This window comes from Nymphalis io, chromosome 28 (assembly GCF_905147045.1).
Source record: "Nymphalis io chromosome 28, ilAglIoxx1.1, whole genome shotgun sequence".
Classification (NCBI taxonomy): domain Eukaryota; kingdom Metazoa; phylum Arthropoda; class Insecta; order Lepidoptera; family Nymphalidae; genus Nymphalis; species Nymphalis io.
Window position 1 is genome coordinate 1,476,424 of NC_065915.1, and position 21,444 is coordinate 1,497,867.

The 21,444-nt window shown below is 36.9% G+C and overlaps 1 protein-coding gene across 2 annotated transcripts in view; it reads right to left on the minus strand.

Annotated features, from left to right (window-relative positions):
- Positions 1–21,347, minus strand: part of LOC126779283 (adenosylhomocysteinase-like 1) — a 50,782-nt gene extending 29,435 nt beyond the window's left edge. The window contains exons 1-2 of one of the 2 annotated variants that reach the window (XM_050503271.1): positions 21,297–21,311; positions 20,702–20,846 (exon numbers count right to left, since the gene is read on the minus strand). Coding sequence is in view for 1 of the 2 variants with exons in the window: in XM_050503261.1 (XP_050359218.1) it covers positions 20,702–20,942 (241 nt within the window). In the remaining variant the exon portion in view is untranslated. Of the gene's footprint in view, positions 1–20,701 lie in introns of both variants that reach the window. The other variant, XM_050503261.1, reaches the window with a different exon arrangement.
- Between the last annotated feature and the right edge of the window lie 97 nt (positions 21,348–21,444).

Sequence of the window (21,444 nt, forward strand, 5' to 3'; positions counted from 1 at the left end):
GTTGCTTTTGACCAGATAATTAAGATGTGCCTTTATATGGGCTCGAATCGGGCTTTAAGCAACAATAGTGTTATTGTATCATTGTCTAAGTTAATAAAAAGATAAGAGGATGTTTGTTTGTATACGTTTTAAATTAATAAATAAATGTAATTTTATTATATATATTATGGTATTAGACAGGGAAACTGACAAGTCACCACCACCCATAGACTTGCATTGTAAGATATAAAAACCATCTTTTATATCGCAAATGCGCCATATAAATATCTTGGAAACTGATGTGTTATGAACGTTGCACCTGTAAATCTGGCATACTTCAAATAAATCAATGCTAGAAACAATAAAACAGTTTGCGTGTTTTATATCATTAGTATTTTTAAAATGAATAATCTCCTTAATCGACATATTCGTTACGCCAATACGAGTTTTACATATGGCAGGTTTTCCACATATGCGGATTTCCTCACGATATTTTCCTTCAGTGGCAAGCACGGGTTTAATTATAAGCACAGATTAATACATTAAGATTCTGTGGTGCGGTATTGGATGTCCGATTGGGATCGAACCCGCAATCATAAATCAATCATCCATGAAGTGACAGGCTTTAGACTGAAAATAGGTAAGCGATAACCACTTCGAAATTTAAAAAATACCTCCTTTTATAAATATTCAGCATAACTTGACACAAAAAGGACTAATCACTTTTTTTCAATTAATTGCCGGCAAAACGTGACTTGAGTTAGTAGGTACGGCGTGAAGAGCTCGAGGACAATGGAGGAAATACACTTAATCATCAGCTCTTGGTAAATGAAATATTGTAAGCAAATTATTTACTTTCTCTCTATGATATATATAAAATAAATTTTATAGGTAGTCTCGGCCCTCCGAGTAGAGCCCGGTAGCACCGCCACGAGCGAAGCAGAGCACAGAAGGAGCCGCGTTATATCGAGACGACATACCGAGCCGTACCGAGTACAGCTTTTTCTGTAGGTAAGCATCAAGCAAGTAGGTAAGCAAGCATTTACTGGTGGTAGGGCTTTGTGCAAGCTCGTCTGGGTAGGTACCACCCACTCATCAGATATTCTACCGCAAAACAGCAATACTTGATATTGTTGTGTTCCGGTTTGAAGGGTGAGTGAGCCAGTGTAATTACAGGCACAAGGGACATAAAATCTTAGTTCCCAAGGTTGGTGGCGCATTGGATATGTAAGCGATGGTTGACATTTCTTACAATGCTAATGTCTAAGAGCGTTGGTGACCACTTACCATCAGGTGGCCCATATGCTCGTCCGCCTTCCTATTCTATAAAAAAAAAAAAAAAATCCCACATAACCCTTCCCCCCAAGGGGGGTATTATAATTCCATTACGTGAAAGCTGACGTATTATAGAGCAATATGAAATATATAACAAATACATACATACAACATAATCAATGTACGTCAATGTCAGTTGGCTGTCTATCATGAGCATGACTAAGGGATGACAAACGAGAATCACTCTTTACATTTTAGACGATATTAATATTAAAATTAGAACACAAAACCCTATGATTCAACAATTTTTAGTACTTAAATTTATTTTCTCGTTTCCAAGAAAACTAAACTGTAACTCTATTTAAAATTTATTTCTCAATACAATAATAATATTTTGAAGAAACAATCAGGCTTGTAAATTTAAATCATATGAAAACTGAGTCGATTCTTGTACCACCACGATACCGCAATAATTTTTTTTAAATTTAAAATATTAGTACAAAAGCAGTCAGGCAATGAATAAAATTTAAAGTAATATTACAAACCTTACAAATGATTATATTTATGAACTTAATTGGACTTACTTTTTCACACTCGGTAAATATTTATAAACACGAAACGTTAATTATGATGGAGACATAGATACGAAACATACAAGCTCGTTAATAAGCGAACACAGGATATTATTTTTTCAAACGCACCATGCAAATCTATCATCGTTAAATCTAGAAACAGAATTGTTTGTTTATTATTTCATTGTATCAGAATCGACATAAAAATGGAGCTTCATCTGGCGTTTATATCGTGTATTCATATAAACGCCTCGTCAGTTTAGTGGCTGGCTTACATGTCCCGCAGATCCCGAAATAATGAGTTCAAACCCGGACTCAATTTACAAAATTATTAGTTTAGTTAGCAAGTTGAAAGTAAACACATGAAACCGTTGGTATTGTGCCTCAACTCTTTCCAACCGTGTCCGTTTTGCCGTTCCATCCAAATAAGAATATAAAAGTGCATCTGTGTTTTCTCACACAATTGTGCACTTTAGTAAATCCCGCGCAGTTTGGTGGCCTCTATTGCAAATGGCCGCCGTTGCCGAAATCGATCCGGAGGATGTCATCATTGATTTAATATTATCTGAGATAATATCGATAGGGCTATATTTAGAAGACTGTATCTCGAAGATACATGTTGTAGCTGTAAAATAAGATTTCATTTTCAAACCGATTGAGTAACGTCAAAGCATATTTCATACAACAAATAACTCACATGATATATACTCATGTACTTCTTACTAATTGATATCACGTTTTTGAAAATATGTTTTCAGAAAAAGTAAAAACTTGTTTTGAAAAATTTGCCCGAGTGAACGCTTTAAATAAAAACTGAACTAAAATTGGACAATACCATGGGGCGATACTGAACACAAAACATAAAGAATGATCGAAATTGATCAATGTCTACGTAAAAATATATAAATTATTTTCTAAAGTCGGGTTCAAAAATAATAAAGACCACATACTAGGTACAGTCTGACTCATTTTGTTGGCTGTGGTAGATCGACGGGCAAATGGGCTACCTGAGGATAAGTGTTCACCACCGCCCATAGACAGTGGTGCTGCAAGGAATATTAACTATTATCTTCATTGCCAACCGACGACGACGACGAGCCGGTTGGCGTGGTTGGTAGACACTTGCCTTTCACGCCGAAGGTTGTGGGTTCGATTCCCACCCAGGACAGACATTTGTGTGTATGAACATGTCTGTTTGTCCCGAGTCTGGGTGTAATTTTCTATATAAGTACGTATTTACAAAAGAAAAGTAGTATATGTAGTATATCAGTTGTCTGGTTTCCATAGCACAAGCTTTGTACAAGCTTAATTTGGGATCAGATGGCCGTGTGTGAAAAATGACCCAGGATATTATTATATAAAAAAATGCGCCAACAAGTTAACTAAGATGTTATGCCTATAGTTATACTGCAATACTTAGTGTATTGAAGTTTAAGGGTAGAATAAAACGTGGTTTGTAACATCGCTTTGATTTTTGTAAAAAATTATCCAAATTTTCATGTGCTTAATATGTGATTATAATTCATCTCGTGCTTTACGGTAAAGGAAATCATGTTGAGGAAACCTGCATGTGTCTCATTTCACTGAAATTCTGCCACATGTGTATTCCACCAACCCGCACTGGAGCAGTGTGGTGGAATAAGCTCCAAACCTTCTCCTCAAAAAGGGAGAGGAGGCATTTAGCCCAGCAGTGGGACATTCACAGGCTGTTACGGATATCCGATATCGACTTACGCGTCGTCTATGGTGCTATGCCTGAAATGATTTAATGAATGCTATAGGAACCTGTACAAACACAAACACGGAAAAAATCATATTTATTTGTATGTACATAGATCATTCTTTACAATTAAGAACTATAAAATGATACTTATTTGAACTAAGCTGTAGACACACACATGCTACAGAACGAAAAATGAAACAACCAATTAAAAAACAAAAAACAAAATATTGTTCTTCTAAATTCAAAATGAAACTGAAAGATTTGTAAAGTGATGTTTGGAAAATAATCGTAAAAGTTAGACTATTCAAATTTAAGAAAATAATATTCTTCAAATAAAGAGACCCCTAGTTCCCAATAGGGCCACTAGTCCCGACCACGGTAGCCGTCATGACAACGGATGGACAGGGTGCGAAGAATAGACGTCAATATCCCAAAGATAATGCTGGTCCACGGTTTTATGCAGGGAGACAGAGATAAGTATGGCATTTAACAAGCGCCAATTTATTTTTCAATCGACTATCGAATAATACGATAGTATGTAAGGAATCTTTAAAAAAATCATTTGAAACCCCGTTATTTATTTATTTAGGATCACCAACATGGCATACAGTAATAATTACTTACTTTTATTTTTTTTATAAATGGCGGACGAGCATATGGGCCACCTGATGGTAAGTGGTCTCCAACGCCCGTAAACATTGGTATTGTAAGAAATATTAACTATCGCTTACATCACCAATTCGCCACCAAACCTTGGGAACTAAGATTTTATGTCGCTTGTGCCTGTAATTACACTGGCTTACTCACCCTTCATACCGGAACACAACAATGCTGTTTTGCGGTAGAATATCTGATGAGTGGGTGGTACCTACCCAGACGAGCTCGCACAAAGACCTACACCACCAATCAAAACAGTTTACAGACTAATAGGAAGATAAGAGTTGCCATACTTATAGGTAACCACGACATTTATCCGACAAGTTCGACTATTTATCAATCTGGAATTACGCCAAGAGTTTTAATTATATTAATTATTATTTATATGATAATGTTTTTTTCGGGTTGCCATACAATTTACTTGGACTTAGAGTTGTCTTTCACAATATCCTGTTATATTTTAAATACGAGAAGTGAACTCAATACGAGCGGAAAAGTGAAAGAAATAAAGACGGTCGTGCGGCCATATGTTTTCCGTTTCTTTGTAATTATAGACTTGCAGAAAGGAAACAGGATACAGAGCGCGAAGTCTTATTGTCTCTTTCTAGGAAGCTTCCTATGTCAATGTTGTAAGAATATCGCCTAAGGCTGTTTGTAGACTTTTTCCTTTCATTTTCTTCCTGTCAATTATAGAACTTCACAGAAGTATCTTCCGTACCGTTGGTATTTTTCTATTATTTTTATTGGTCTAGTGGCTAGATATGTGCCGTATGTGCGTGCGTGATTTGTATGGAATGAAAGCAGCGACATCTAGTGACAATAATCGAAATTCCATGCAAATCGTTAGAGTCAACGGCAACATACTTAACATTTATGAGCTATTATAAACAAGAATATTTCATGAGACGATATGCAAAAATATTGCCTTGTAACGATTAAATAGATGTCTGAAAAAACACCAATTACGGATTACCATGAAATCGATAGGGATAGTTCTAAGTATAACGTTCAAGTTATTGGTAATAATTAAGTATAATTATATAATAAGAAATAAATCGTGAGTTACAATTAAGATACTAATTTTTGGGGCATTTTGAAGGATCGTGGAAACGAGTAAAACTTCAGTATCAGTATGGAGATAATTTTTTTAAAGCTATAAACAAACACTATATACGCAAATGATTTACTTTGCAAATTAACTTATTTGTTTCAAAATTTTCAAAGGATATTTTTTTTTGGAAATGAAAATTTGTCTCGTTATGTCAAAAGTTGTTTGTAATATGAAGAATTACCAAGCGACAGGAACATTAGAATATGACTTTATGTATGAATAAAAATAAGAAATATTCAAGACTAACCGGTGTTACTGATAACGGTACAGTAACAGTAACTGCGTGTGAATGTCCCACTGCTGGGCTAAAGGCCTCTTCTCCCTTTTTGAGGAGAAGGTTTGGAGCTTATTCCACCACGCTGCTCCAGTGCGGATTGGTAGAATACACATGTGGCAGAATTTCAGTGACATTAGACAAAAGCAGGTTTCACGTCGCTGAAACTAGCCGACAGAGCTAGCCGACAGATGACATTCCTGAGCCCAAACTTTTCTACGCGACTGTACTGTACTTAGTTGCTTATATAACTCTTGAACGCGTTGAATGTAAAAAAAAACTATATTTAAAATTTCTGCGCCGCATTTTTGTGGTTATTATTTCTTTAAGGTACCTTTAATTAACTAGCATATAAAATTTCAAGTTTCTAAGTCAACGCGTTCAAGAGTTATGTGCATAGTAGCCGTGCTCAATAGACAGACCGCGCTTCCTTTACGTCGGAAAGTGTAAAAAACTGTATTTAAAATTTCTGCGCCGCATTTTTGTGGTTATTATCTCTTTTGGGTATCTTTAATGGATTTGTATATAAAATTTCAAGTTTCTAAGTCAACGCGTTCAAGAGTTATATAAGCAACAAAGTACAGTACAGTCGCGTAGAAAAGTTTGGGCTCAGGAATGTCATCTGTCGGCTAGCTCTGTCGGCTAGTTTCAGCGACGTGCCGGTTTCCTAACGATGTTTTCCTTCACCGTCAAGCACGAGATGAATTATAATCACAAATTAAGCACATCAAAATTCAGTGGTGCCCGGATTTGAATCCACGATCATCGGTTAAGATTCACGCGTTCTTACCATTGGGCCATCTCGGCTGTTACAGGTAAAAAAAAACAAATCCGTACTAATATTATAAATGCATAAGTAACTGTCTGTCTATTAACAAAGCAAGCTTGGACCCCACATGGGTTACTTATTATAAGCTGAACACCAGCCCACTAGTATTTTATATCAATCAACGAACTAAAAAAGAAATTATATTTATAAAACTTAATATACCAATTTTACAAGTAATAGGCTTGAAAAATACCATGGAATGTTAGCATCCGACTCGTATCTTTACAATTATCTCGACTAGCGCGACCTTCCCGTGGAACCGTGATGAGTTACGTCGTACGTCAATGCTTACGTAAACTTGGATAGAGCATTACAAACATTTATTTTCAAACTACGTCGTAAGTCGTAACCTAAAAGAAACACGTTCTATGTTAATGTTTTGGTATATTTCATTAGAAATCAATGATAGTCTTAATGTTTCCTATCTGTACTATCCTACCGAATAATAAAAATGCAAAAATTTCCATACACGTTGTTAGGAGTACAGAAAAGGACAGAGTACCAAACATCAGCTCTCACCCCGCTTATACTCGTGCGAAGCTACGCACAGAAACTAGTTATATATTAAAAAAAATACGTTTCATGCTGAAAATCAAATTTGTATCAGTAGTCATATAGGCATAGCCCATATGACCATAGTACCAGTTTTGTCAGACTTTGTGAAACTTAAAAAGACTAAATCTAGTCTATAAGATAAGTGAAGTTTTAGAGTAATTACCGTTTTCTTTATTATCAATTAGTAAAATTTCGTCAGAGTCCCTAAAAAGCGTAGACATCGTCTTTTCTGCCAATGCTGACACGTAACTTCTTAGGTAGTGTTGTATTCTTTTGCCAATGTCACAGCCCTACATGATCTCTTCAACTCAGGCTAACAGTGAAGTACTAACATCTCATCTGCAATCATTATCCACTTCAAAATCTGTGTAATATCCATCACCAGAGTGTGAGCATTCTCGGAGTCTTCTAATTATATTTTTTCGACTCTATGAACAACTCTAACTCAAAGACATTTCACTCATGTTTGAGCGGGTTTTACTTGCTTGGTGATGAACTTCATAAGAGCGATTACACTGTTACATTTTTTTTTTTTTTTTTTATATTCGCCGGGAGGACAAATGACTCTACTCCACCTGTTGGTAAGTGGTAGTAGAGTCCAAACGCGACGACGGCCAGTACAGACGGGAAAAACGTTCTGCACTAGCCGCCTTCGCCTTGCCGGCCCGCAAGATGCCTCTTCACGCCTCGTTTGAAGGAACCCGGGTTGTAAGAGGAGGGGAACACGTGAGCTGGTAAGGAATTCCATTTTTTGGAAGTGCGACAAAGAAAGGAGTTGCCAAATTTCTTTGTTCGCGATGGAATTGATGTCACAGTTAGGCGGTGACATCGAGAACCAGCTCGCGTGGACTTAAGAAGGAAGGGGGAAGCAGGAATTAGAGAGAATAATTCCTCAGAGCACTCGCCGTGATACAGTCGATAGAAAGCGCTCAGTGCTGCTATCTCACGACGCAATTGTAAAGGTTCAAGGGTGTTTGTGACCTTTACGTCGCCAATAATGCATACGGCACGTCGCTGCAACCGGTCCAAGGCCTCAAGTAGGTACTTAGCGGAGCCATCCCAAAGGTGCGAGCAATATTCCACGCAAGACCGTACTTGTGTTTTGTACAGCAGGCACAGTTGTTGTGGCGTGAAAAAGCGCCGCACCTTGTTCAGAACTCCGAGTTTCCGTGAAGCTGTTTTTATAACAGCCTCGATGTAATCCCTTGGACTAAGGTCGCAGCGAACGTCAATCCCCAGCATGGCGATTTTGCTTTGCATCACCAGCGGAGTACCACAGAGGGAGGGAAGAGGGGAAAATGTTGACTTTTTCGCCGTGAGAGCGCATACCTGTGTTTTCTTGGCATTAAACTCAACAAGATTATCAGAGCCCCATTTGGCGATGAGCTCTAACGTCCTATCGAGTTCAATGACAAGATTCTTCCGCCTCTCCTCAATTTCCGCTCGCCCAGCCACTGCGCGTCTGTGGTATCCACCATGCACTGTACTATCGTCTGCATAGCAATGTATGTTCCCAAGAGAGAGCATATCATTGATATGCAAAAGAAAGAGTGTGGGAGATAGCACAGATCCCTGGGGGACCCCAGCATTCACTACATAGAATTGTGAAGCGCAACCATCAACTAAAACACGAAGGCTACGCTTGTGTAGGAAGCTGGCAGTCCAGGTGCATAGCTGAGCAGGCAGACCATATGCCGGCAGCTTGGAGAGAAGACTTCTGTGCCAGACCCTGTCGAAAGCCTTGGAGATATCGAGGCTGACAACCAACGATTCTCCATGCTTGTCGATAGCTTCACCCCAGAGGTGCGTTACGTACGCTAGAAGATCACCTGTGGACCGTTTTGGTCGAAACCCGTATTGACGATCATTAATTAAAGAGTGATCTTCTAGGTAATGGATCAGTTGGTTGTTTAAAATCCGTTCCATCACCTTACAAAGTACTGAGGTGATAGCTATTGGCCGATAATTTGCCGGGTCAGACCGATCCCCTTTTTTGGGAACCGCTTGCACATTAGCTCTTCTCCAAGCCTCCGGCACACTTCCCGAAGAGAGAGAAAGTTGGAACAGGCGCGTTAACACAGGAGACAGCTCCGCTGCGCACTTCTTCAGCACTATGGCTGGTATTCCATCGGGACCGCTAGCTTTCCGTACATCAAGTGATTGCATCTCCGCACGCACATCACGTTGCCTGATTTTAATGTCAGGCATCGTATGGCCACATGCAGGTATTGTAGGTGGCAGTGCACTACAATCATCGATGACGGAATTGTCGGCAAAGAGTTTAGCCAGCTTGCTCTGCTTGCTAGCAGATCAGCTTGCTCTTGCGGACTGTGAGCTAGCGATCCGTCCGGATTTCTGAGCGGTGGCAGCGAAGGTTGGCAGAAATGGGAGCCCCTAGGATGCGAAACAAGGTCATGACCAATCTGTACAATGCGCTGTGCATCCGCTCTCGTGTATGCCTTTCTACAGGACTTGGAATTTTTATTATAGTTTGCTTTCAGTGAGTCAATGTTAGATGCCCCGCCAATGCAGCCGTTGATCCACTTGCGATATGCCGCCTGCTTAGCTGATACAGCATCGGCACATTCACGAGTGAACCAACGGTTACGCGTACTCCTACTGACGAGATCTGAGCTAGGAATGTAGTATTCCATTCCCAGCATGATCTCGCCAGCAACAGCAGCGGCACTAGCTGTCGGGTCATTCCCACTGAAGCAACGTTCCTTCCAAGGGACCGACGCATAGTAATCGCGCATACCGTCCCAATCCGCCGACTTATAGTGCCAAACGCGACGTTTGCATACCGCTAGTGGCGGCAGCTTGGCCTGTGGCACTCTGGTAGAAATAAGGCTGTGATCCGAAGAGCCAAGAGGAGCCTGAACCACAACCTGATATTCCACCGGGTGAGAAGTCAGCAGAAGGTCCAGTAGAGAAGGTGCTTGCCCATCAATGTCTGGGATCCTGGTGGGCTGATCAACCAGTTGAGTCAAGTCATGTGTGAGAGCAAAAGCATGAGCAGTCCTTCCAGCATGGTCAGTTTTGAGGGATTTCAACCAGGATTCGTGGTGAGCATTAAAATCCCCCAAAAACACCAATTCCGCGTTAGGAAATTGCTCTTGCGCAGCATCTGCCACCCGACTAAGATGGTCAAATAATCGGCTTGTCTCCAAGTCACCATTGTGGGATCTGTAGAGGCACACGTAGACTCGGCTCTGACGAACCAGGTCCACACGTACCACCAACATGGAGAAGGAGGGGTCCTCCAAGCAGCGCAGTCGGTGACAGCAAACATCCGTCCTGACGAACAAGCATACTCCGGCTTTCGCTTTGAAGGATTCTTCAAGCGTGTAGCCGGGATAATTAAGGTAGCTGGTATCGGCAGGACGGAGTATTTGTGTCTCCGTGAGAAACAACATTGCTGGCCGTGCTGTCTCGAGATGGTGGTGGACAGCGTTGAGGTTAGTGTGGAGTCCTCGGATGTTAGAGAACTCGACCTCAAACAGCGAGGGTATGGTGGGGGTGTGCACCGCTGTACGACCGTTATTTCTGTTTTGTTGCGCCATTTGGGAAAAATAGAATGGAAATGAGACGTGAAGCGAGCGATGTATTGCCACGATAGGGATGGGCAAAGCGTGGAGGCGTGTTTCCCCAAGTGGTTGCCAAAAGGAAAAATACACTGACCCGCCGGACGGAAGGGCCCCCGAACCCCCCCGGAAGTGGCCGCCGGGACCCCACCTACCGGTCACCAACCGGCACGACGGTCCACCCCGAGATTATGCGTGGCCTGGTGGGGCAGCCTCACGAGCTGGTTAGGCACGCTCGGGCCCCTGTACTATGCCACGGGCGGCCAGCGGAACAGCCGTTTCTTCGGGTCTCCCTGTCCGGCAGGTCAATACAGTTTCCCCCGGCATTGGTTCAATAGCCGTCTCCAATTGGACCAACACCCATCGCGGCAATACTCGCTCGGGCTCTGGCTGTACGCTGGCTGACCTCGAAACGCGGCTGCAAGCCACTTCACGAGTTTTTCACCATGCGTACGGTGGTAACAAGCCAGGCGGATGTTAGCATCCTACCACCAGATGAGCAGATGGTCGCTCAGATATCCCTTAGTCGCCTCTTACGACACCCATGGGAAAGAGAGGGGCAGTGAAATGTATTCTTTCTCCGTCACTGCACGGATTATTATATATTTACATTAGTATTCCATGGCTTTTGGACCTCTTTACAACAAGATTAAAATCTCCCGCTTTTATTCTTTCTAAAATTAACATTTGGTTGTGTACACCAGAAATTAATCGCAGTACAATTCTTGGCACAGCCACATTTTGGTAAATAAAGCTCAGAGCATCAGACACGACTAGATTTATCTCGAATGTTCAGTATTTGTGTCAAGGACTATGTTCGCTCTATCGAAGGACGTTTACAAATTGATTCGTTTCGAGACTGAATAGAAGTATCATAACAATACTTGTTCAATTATGACAGCATTCGAAGAGACAATTGATCGGTAACAAGTTTATCATGACAAAGGTTTCACTTAAAAAATAAAGAAGTCCATAAATCTTAAAAACAATTGGGTTAGAACGGTTTTATTATATAGAATATATTATAAAAAAAATAGATTACATTCTTCAAATCCAAAGTAAACAGGTTTCTTCTAGGCAAGCGTGCTACATCCTAACATCAGACAAGTCAACGATCAAACCATGACCTATTAAGTGTATAAAAAAAAACATTCGTACATCTTCATAATAACTGTAATATTCGTATATAGTAAAATATTCGTATAATAATATAACATTCGGTTCGCGATATAATAAAGCCTGATAAAGTTAGTATTCGTTGGTTTTCATGCAGGATAAATAACATTTTAATTAACGTACCTATGTAAATGAATAGGTACTCGGTATCTATCTATCTTCTGTCGGTAGAATTTATAATACAATCCGCGCCAGTAGCTTCAAATTTAATTTAATAATGTATCATGATGAGCCGTGAAAAGGTTACTTGAAAAAAGAATATTTTGATATTTGAGATGAATAAATCAATTCTGTCAAAATGATTTCGTATGAACATGGCACTCTACAAACACGTATTGAATTGTTGTATTTTTTGACAAACTACTTATATATATATATATATATATATATATATTTCATTTGACGCTTATATATATAATCTTTAGGATTATTGAGGAATTATTTTGATGTGAAATATCTATTGGCTCGCCTTAGAGGTAAAACGCCTCATATGCCATGACAAAAAACGGCATGTAGCTCTCTTGCCTCATGTAAGGGACCATGATGAAGAGAGTGGTGATGCCACCACTCACCGGCACTGTCTACTCCCTAGTACGTGCGTGTCTTGTACATACTATACACCACTTATTGTTTAGATAATCATCAATTTCGGTATACGGAGTACGTTCACAACCGTGTTTATATAAGAAGAATTCAAACCCCATTCTTATACCCAATACAATAAACACACATAAGTGTTATATATGTATACACAAACATATTACCACAAAAACTATCCCGTAACAGCCTGTGAATGTCCCACTGCTGGGCTAAAGGCCTCCTCTCCTCTTTTTGAGGAGAAGGTTTGGAGCTTATTCCACCACGCTGCTCCAATGCGGGTTGGTAGAATTCACATGTGGCAGAACTTCAGTGAAATTATACACATGCAGGAAATTAGACAAAAACTATCAAGCAATACGAATAACATGAAAATATCATTTGAAATGAAACAATACGTGTAGATAATCCTTATTTCGGTGGCGCGTATACCTCATACAAATATAATAAATTATTCATAAGCAATATCTTCCGTTTAGCATGTTGCGTAATCAATTTTATTATTCAATTTATTTAATGGAATCCCTTTTCATACTTACCTTACCTCCGATAGAGATGCCAGTTTAAACTGATTAAAACTCGTACCCGTTGATAATTGATTTAATTACACATGGTAACGGAACGGCGACGGCTACTGTACGACAATATACATTGAATTCGATATGTATTGAAATTTTAATATTAACATTATATCCAGTATTGGTCCAGTGATTTGATCACACACGCACAACATGTATTATTACATTGAACATGTCTGTTTGTCCTGACACTGGGTGTAATTATCTATATATGTATGTATTTACAAAAAGAAAAGTGGTATATGTAGTACATCAGTTGTCTGGTTTCCATAGTACAAGCTCTGCTTAGTATGGGATCGGATGGCCGTGTGTGAATAATGTCCCAGGATATTATTATTATATTTAAGTGTTATTTTGTGTATATAATTCATCTCTTGTTCAGCGGCGAACGAAAACATCGGCTGCACGTGTCGGATGTAGTCTACACGATCTGATATCATTGCAAGGATGCCTGTATGATTTTATTTGAAAATGTTATTATAACTAATTTTGTAAAATAGTTTTTTTTTTCTATTATTTAATGAAAGTTATAATATAACAATGAGACTGCTTTGATTGTCTAGATATAAGGCAGATCCCGAGGTCCGATAAAAAGTTATTTTGGTTTTTTGTCGGAAATTCTCAATAACAGCGGAGTCCGTAAACTAATAGTGTGTACACTCCCGTGTCTTAAAAAGCACGTAAAGTGTAATGCCATCCCATCGAATTGAGGCTGAGGCAATAGGCTATAACATGTCTTGAGATGTTGGTTATACTCTAAACCGAAATTGTTTAGAAGAACATCATCATTATAATAATCGGATTACCAAAATGTGGTGAACATTTTGGTAATCCGATTATTAATTTAAATGATGCAAATAAAACCTCTTTATAATATTAGTATGTTATACATTATACTTTGTAGTACTTGCAAAATGCGACCAGACCATAATTTACCAAAGCGAACTACCTTGACACGATTTTTTGAATATTTTGCTTTAATAACATTACGAGTGCGTAATTAATTTTTTAATATTACTTTTTATATTTATTGGTAAAGGTCCTTTGGAATATTTTAATAAACGATACTGTCAAAATTTAAGTTAAAGTTATTTATTGCCTTGAATATCATACACAAAGACATATTCAGCCAAATCTCATAAACAACATTATATTAAATAATATTTTAATTATGATTGAAGTAAAAACAATACTAATATATAATATTCAATTCAAAGTAAATAAACAGTCAATGAAACTTCAGACAAAAGTGACAACTGAATTCTCGAAGTTGTTAGCGCATTCGCGATGTACGGGATGGTTAATATTTCTTTCGACGTCGTCCATGGACGGTGTTGACCACTTATCATCAGGTGGTCCACCATTCGACATATTGTAAAAATAAAAATATTATTTGCATATGTCAGTTTATAAATATAATCAAATATTTCACTGTTTATTATTTAAAGGATATACGCATAGCAATCAATTTATATAAATACTTTACGTACCTAGAAAGCGTAATATTTATAAACGTAGTGTCTAATCGTTGGTCTGTCGCAATACGGCTTCATTTTGCAAGTGAAGCGGGCGGGTAAATGCCCTTTAGACTTTGATCAATGAATGAATGCGACTTAGAATGAAAATACACTTTAAACTTTAAAGGGTCATCATGTCTTTATTGCGTGACACTTGAATATTTAAGATTAGTATTCGAACTGAAGTATACTCTATTAATAACGTCTTAAAGCTCAAAATGTTTTTTAAAAAAAAAGGACGTTGACCTTTGCCTATAAAGGTTCTTTGGGATAATTAATTTTCTCTTTCTATTTAGCATAAATGTAATTATAGTTAAGATTTTTTTATTTATAGAAAATCATTTTTCAATTATATATGTACAGCTATAATATAAGAACAAACTATTAATCTCAATACGACCGCATATATCAAAAATTGATTAAATAAATATAACATTAAAAGGATACATACACGCGTCAAAATAGCGTATTTATTTTATTTATATAGTTACACAAACAGTAATACAAACAGTTACATACATTCAAATTATGAACATATACAATATTAAGCTAGATTATATTTCTAGATATGCGTATCAACGTCAGTCGATATTTCAACATTTCACGAGTGAGATACGAAGTGAGCTCATACAGAATAGCACTGCTGTGCTTTCGAGTGGCTCTACGTCAAAATAGATTCATATTGAGAGATTATGATATATCCTATCAACAAGGTTGTGTTTGCATTCTGTAAAAACAACATTTTCAGAATTAGGTACCTATAAATAAATTAAAGGTCCTCCAGACCGATTTTGACAACGGCGGCCTATCTTAAGAGAGATTAGCCAACTGCGTAGGACATATTATAGTGAATAAGTGTTTGCGCAAACACAGGTGCACTTTCTATTCCCTAACTCTCGTAATCCGACGGGACGGCAATCCGACACGGCCGGAAAGAGTTCAGGCGCAGGACCAACGGCTTTATATGCTTTCCGAGGCACGGGAGTGTACACATTACCGACATCCAGACTCCGGGCTGCTATTGAGAATTTTCGACAGAAAAACCCAATAACTTATTGGCCCGACCTGGGATTTGAACCCAGGATCTCCGGGTCTGCGGCCATACATCTAGCCACGAGACCAACGAGGCAGTTAAGTACCTACTGCCATGATAAACCAAGTCTCGAGATAAATCTTGAGGATTTCGCGCGACCCACAAAGTATAATATATTTATTAATTAGGTACTAACATATAAAAGTTGCTTAGCAGATAATTAGTTAAACTGTAATCTTAATCTTCGAATGTTTTTTTTTTATATAAAATAGAAATGCGAACGGGCAGGCCATTAAATTTAAAGCTTCGTGTCGTATTGTAGATTCTAGAAGAGCGTAAAACTCAGTAGTAACCCGTCAATTAAATTACATAGCTATGTAAATTAAAAACAATTAAATTATTATATATCCTGCATGAATTTCAGCGATTATTTACTTCACGCATTTTTATCGTGTTATAATCATTTATCAATTGATGCGCTACATTTAACAGTGATTTTTTAACATTAAATTAAAATTAATTAATCGGCGAAGCTAAATGTATATAACTAAATATGTTACTTTAACCGGGTGGGCTTGCACATAAACCTGTTATGTGCCTTATGTGCTTATGTTATGTGCTTATGTTGCACATAAGCCTGGGTAGGGAAAACCCACTCACCCATTGTAGTTTGCATTTTGAAATAGTTTCAGATTTGTTCTATACGATCCTATATCGACAAGAATAGCAATATCACTCATATAATTCTCCTAGGTAGTACTTTGAGCCCGTCTGTGTACCTACTCATCAGATATTCTACCTCCAAACAGCAATACTTCGTATTGTTGAGTCTGTATTTCCTGATAGGTACAACGTTGGCGTCTTCAAATCCAGAGTAAACAGGTTTCTTCTAGGCAAGCGTGCTACATCCTAGACCGTGTCGATGCTTAACATCAGGGAAGTCAACGGTCAAACGCTGGCCTATTGAGTGTAAAAAAATGAAAAAAAGAATCACGTGACCACGTACCATAAGATGCCATATGTGCCAGATCCGCCTACAATAAATAAATTAAAAAAAAGTGATTTCAAATAAAGTTACGCAAATAACTTAAATTGTCTGTGTATTTTTTTTTATTTTAAATGCGTAGACTAATTAACTTAGTCGGTTAAGCGAATAGCGATGTCGATACTAGAGCAATAATAAATTGACTTCCGAATCTTTTTTTTAAATATTTCGTCCAATATATTATCAAGTTATTAAAAGTTTTTGTTGTCCAGTCGAGATCGCCCAGTGGTTAGAACACGTTAATTTTAACTGAAGATAGCGGGTTCAAAACCAGGCATGCATGATTGATTTTCATGTGCTCGTGTGTACCGGGCTCTGTGAACTTGGCACCCGACTTTTGAAAATCGAATTTTTTCTTTTTGATTCTTATAGATATTCGTATGTAGATTTTAGTAAAATTTTTTTCGTTTGTAGTAGATCTAAAAAAAAAATAGAGAACATCGAAAAAAACTCATCCCCCGGTTTTGTCGACACTCAAAATGAATAGTGGATTCTTGAAGTGAATCGTTTGTAGTTGATTGTAGTAAAAAAAACGTTTGTAGTTGAAGCAAAAAAAAAATTTTTACGTAAAAAAATTTTTTTTTAATACTTTTAAACAATTTTTTTTTCTTTCTCAAAACAAATACGAACGATAATGAGATATACCAAGTTACTGTAAACGAAATGACCGTTACTACAAACGAAGAGAAGGTACTACAAACGAAATTAACGCTACTACAGACGGAAAGAAGTTACTACAAACGAAAAGAGGTTACTACAAACGAAATAAACGCTACTACAAACGAAATTAACGCTACTACAAACGAGTAGAAGGTACCACAAACGAAATTAACGCTACTACAAACGAGTAGAAGGTACTACAAACGAAATTAACGCCACTACAAACGAATAGAAGGTACTACAAACGAAATTAACGCTACTACAAACGAATAGAATGTACTACAAACGAAATTAACGCTACTACAAACGAAAAGAGGTTACTACAAACGAAATAAACGGTACTACAAACGAAATTAACGCCACTACAAACGAATAGAAGGTAGTACAAACGAAATTAACGCTACTAAAAACGAATGAAAGGTACTACAAACGAAATTAACGCTACTACAAACGAAAAGAGATTACTACAAACGAAATTAGCGCTACTACAAACGAAATGACCGCTACTACAAACGAATAGAAGGTACTACAACCGAAATGACCGCTACTACAAACGAATAGAAGGTACTACAACCGAAATGACCGCTACTACAAACGAATAGAAGGTAGTACAAACGAAATTAACGCTACTACAAACGAATGAAAGGTACTACAAACGAAATTAACGCTACTACAAACGAAAAGAGATTACTACAAACGAAATTAGCGCTACTACAAACGAATGAAAGGTACTACAAACGAAATTAACGCTACTACAAACGAAAAGAGATTACTACAAACGAAATTAGCGCTACTACAAACGAATGAAAGGTACTACAAACGAAATTAACGCTACTACAAACGAATGAAAGGTACTACAAACGAAATTAACGCTACTACAAACGAAAAGAGATTACTACAAACGAAATTAGCGCTACTACAAACGAAATGACCGCTACTACAAACGAATAGAAGGTACTACAAACGAAATTAACGCTACTACAAATACTTTCATTTGTAGTAACGGTCATTTCGTTTATAGTAACTTGGTATATCTCATTATCGTTCGTCTTAGTTTTGAGAAAGAAAAAAAAATTTTTTTATGTAAAAAGTTTTTTTTTTTTGCTTCAACTACTAACGATTTTTTTTCACTACAATCAACTACAAACGATTTACTTCAAGAATCCACTATTCATTTTGAGTGTCGACAAAACCGGGGGATGAGTTTTTTTCGATGCCCTCTAATTTTTTTTTAGAGCAACTACAAACGAAAAAATAATTACTACAATCAACTACATACGAATATCTATAAGAATCAAAAAGAAAAAATTCAATTTTCAAAAGTCGGGTGCCAAGTTCACACAGCCGTGTGTACGACGGTGAAGGAAAACATCATGGACAACTTATTGGATGAAAATCATGCACGACTATGCTCTAAGCGTCACACAGTACACAGTAACAGCCTGTTAATGTCCCATTAAGGCCTTCTCTCACTTTTGAGGAGAAGGTTTGGAACTTATTCCACCACGCTGCTCCAATGCGCGTTGTTAGAATACACATGTGGCAGAATTTTAATTAAATTAGACACGTGCCGAGATGGGCCAGTGGTTAGAACGCGTGAATCTTAACCGATGTCGTGGGTTCAAACCCGGGCAAGCACCACTGAATTTTCATGTACTCTATGTGCCAAGCTATGGGCGATTTAATTTTTTTTTTTTTGTTATAAATGAAAATGCCTCTCCTCATAGCTCTCGTCAATGACCACTTAAACTTTAACCTTACTCATAAAATTCTTCAGCGGCTGTTTTGTTAAACACTGACTTCTCTCTTTATGTCATTACTGATTTGTCATTCGAAAGAAGAAGACACAGCATTGTTTAACTAATAACAATAATGTTTATAAGTAAGGCCGTAAATTGTTTGTTTACATATACATAGATCGCTTAATTATATCTAGTTTTAATAACACCATTAAATTAGTGCAATTTTTCCAATTCTATTGTCGTCTCAGCGAGTTACACGCCCGAGCAAAAATTTAAAGATTGTGTCAACTAATTTTACGTTTAACGTGAATTCGGTCTCATGTCTCATTACATAACACGATCAAATTCCTAATTCAAATTTACTACTAAAAACTCCTTATTAGAAAAACCCAACACTAACTTTTTTTTTGTCCGACGAGCGACAGATTAGACGCCAGGCCCTCGAAATCTACAGCCTTATCAGCTAGCCAATAGACCGATGCATTAAAATTTAGCCATCGATAATATTACTAAGATACGGAAAGTATTCATATTCAAATTATTGGCCGTTATAATTGGCGGCAAAATACGTGACTAATAATGACCATAAATAATTTATTTATTCTTCCGTAACTAAAACAGCAAGCAATGTATTAAAACTGGAATGTTTTGCATAAATTGTTTTTTCTACTAACAACATATTTTATGACATAAAACATTGTTATTTAAAACATAAATTATAACTTATTGAGCGCCATTGTTACGAAATTAACGATTTTTTTTAACTGTATATAAAAAAAAACCATTCCATTTTATGAAATCTGTTATTTACATAAGATGTACTAAATTTAATTTAAGTATAAATAAATAAACTTATGTATATGCTTTCTTCATTTATTTTTAACGAGTTTTTTGTATGATTTATGAATGATAAGACTTTTTTTTGTGGCTAGTTTGGACCAGTCTACTCCATTTTATACAGAATAGTTTATTAAAGTAATTAAGGAATATATACATTACATATTGTTATATATAACAGCTTTCAATCATTCTCCTCAAATATGAAGTTTTATTTTCGGACCGGTGGGTAATTTTTAACAATTAGTAAGCAAATTTCATGATTCGATATTAAAGAAATATAAAATATTTCTTGCACGCACCCTAACTTTAGCCATAGAAGTACTTTCAAGTGAAATTTGAAATAAAAAACTTTATTAAGTTAACTTAAGGATTATTTATTTTTATATGTAGTAGTGATTATGCTTTAATTTTCTCTTTTTTTCTTATTAATTTTTTTTTTTTAAATATTCTTCAGTTTTGTTTTAATTTAATATTGGAAAATATTATTGGTTAAGTTTTATTAATATTTGTTATTATATTTCATATAAAAATATTGTTTGTTTCCAAAATAAATAAATCTCTGTATGAGTCATTGATTGACCTGTCCTAAAAGGTTCTTCCTGGTCAGATAATATAATCCAACTGAGATGTATAAAATAATTACTTTAATAGTTTCAAAGGCTTATGCATTAATTAGGCGCTAGGTTTCTTAATGAAGGGTATTATTATAGTATAATATATAATATAAATACAAAAAATAAAGTTAAAAAAAATGTACAGTATAAACTAATGTCTATAAGAATAACAGGTCATTGACTCCAATCCTCCACATGATTAATACAGGTATTTTAATATTGCGTACAAAATTAATTTCTTCAATTATAATACCAATTTAAAACCTAAGAATTATGAACCAAATTAAGTAACACGAATGAAGACTTTTTTCAGCTGAAAAAAATTATAAAGTTTACTTACCAGTATAAGATGTTGAACTGTACGAATCTGCAGAGGAAGCTGACAATGATCTACTTCTATATCTGGCAGACTTCTTCAATGCGCCTGATTTCACTCGTTGACCCTCGAACTTCCCAGCTGAACCGTCGGTAGTCCCGCCACGGACCTGACCAGGATCAGTCACTGGGCTATCACTAGGAACGTTAGCAGTTGCAACACTCTCTTTCCTATTTTGATTTGGCTCCCCATGAGCGTCAGACATCTTGTAATTCGATTTTTAAATTGTTTATTAGCTCCGCAAAATGCGACTATTTTTATTTGTGTTTTTTTCACTTAACTGTTAATGATTCACTTAATTGAGCTTTTAGACACTTAAAGCACGTTTTTCTTTATTTATTATCGGAATTAGGCATCGATTTTCATGATTGACACGAAAATAAAAAATATCAATAATAAAAACAATTCGTAAAGGCGCAGTGGCGATATTACGATATGCGATGAACTTTAAACATGAATTTGGTAATAAATATTGATTATTGATTAATAAAAACTAATATGATATCGTTAAGGATCGTTACATGGAGGTTTAAGTAATAATATATATTTTTCAATTCACATTATATTTCAAAAATCTGCGATACTCAAGTCATTTCCCACGAACCGAAACACGCTCCCCTCCACACTTCTTTTTGCTATACAAAACAGATGTGTCAATTTTCGTTTTGTCGATCGAACACTGAAAAACCGGTAATATTCATGTAATA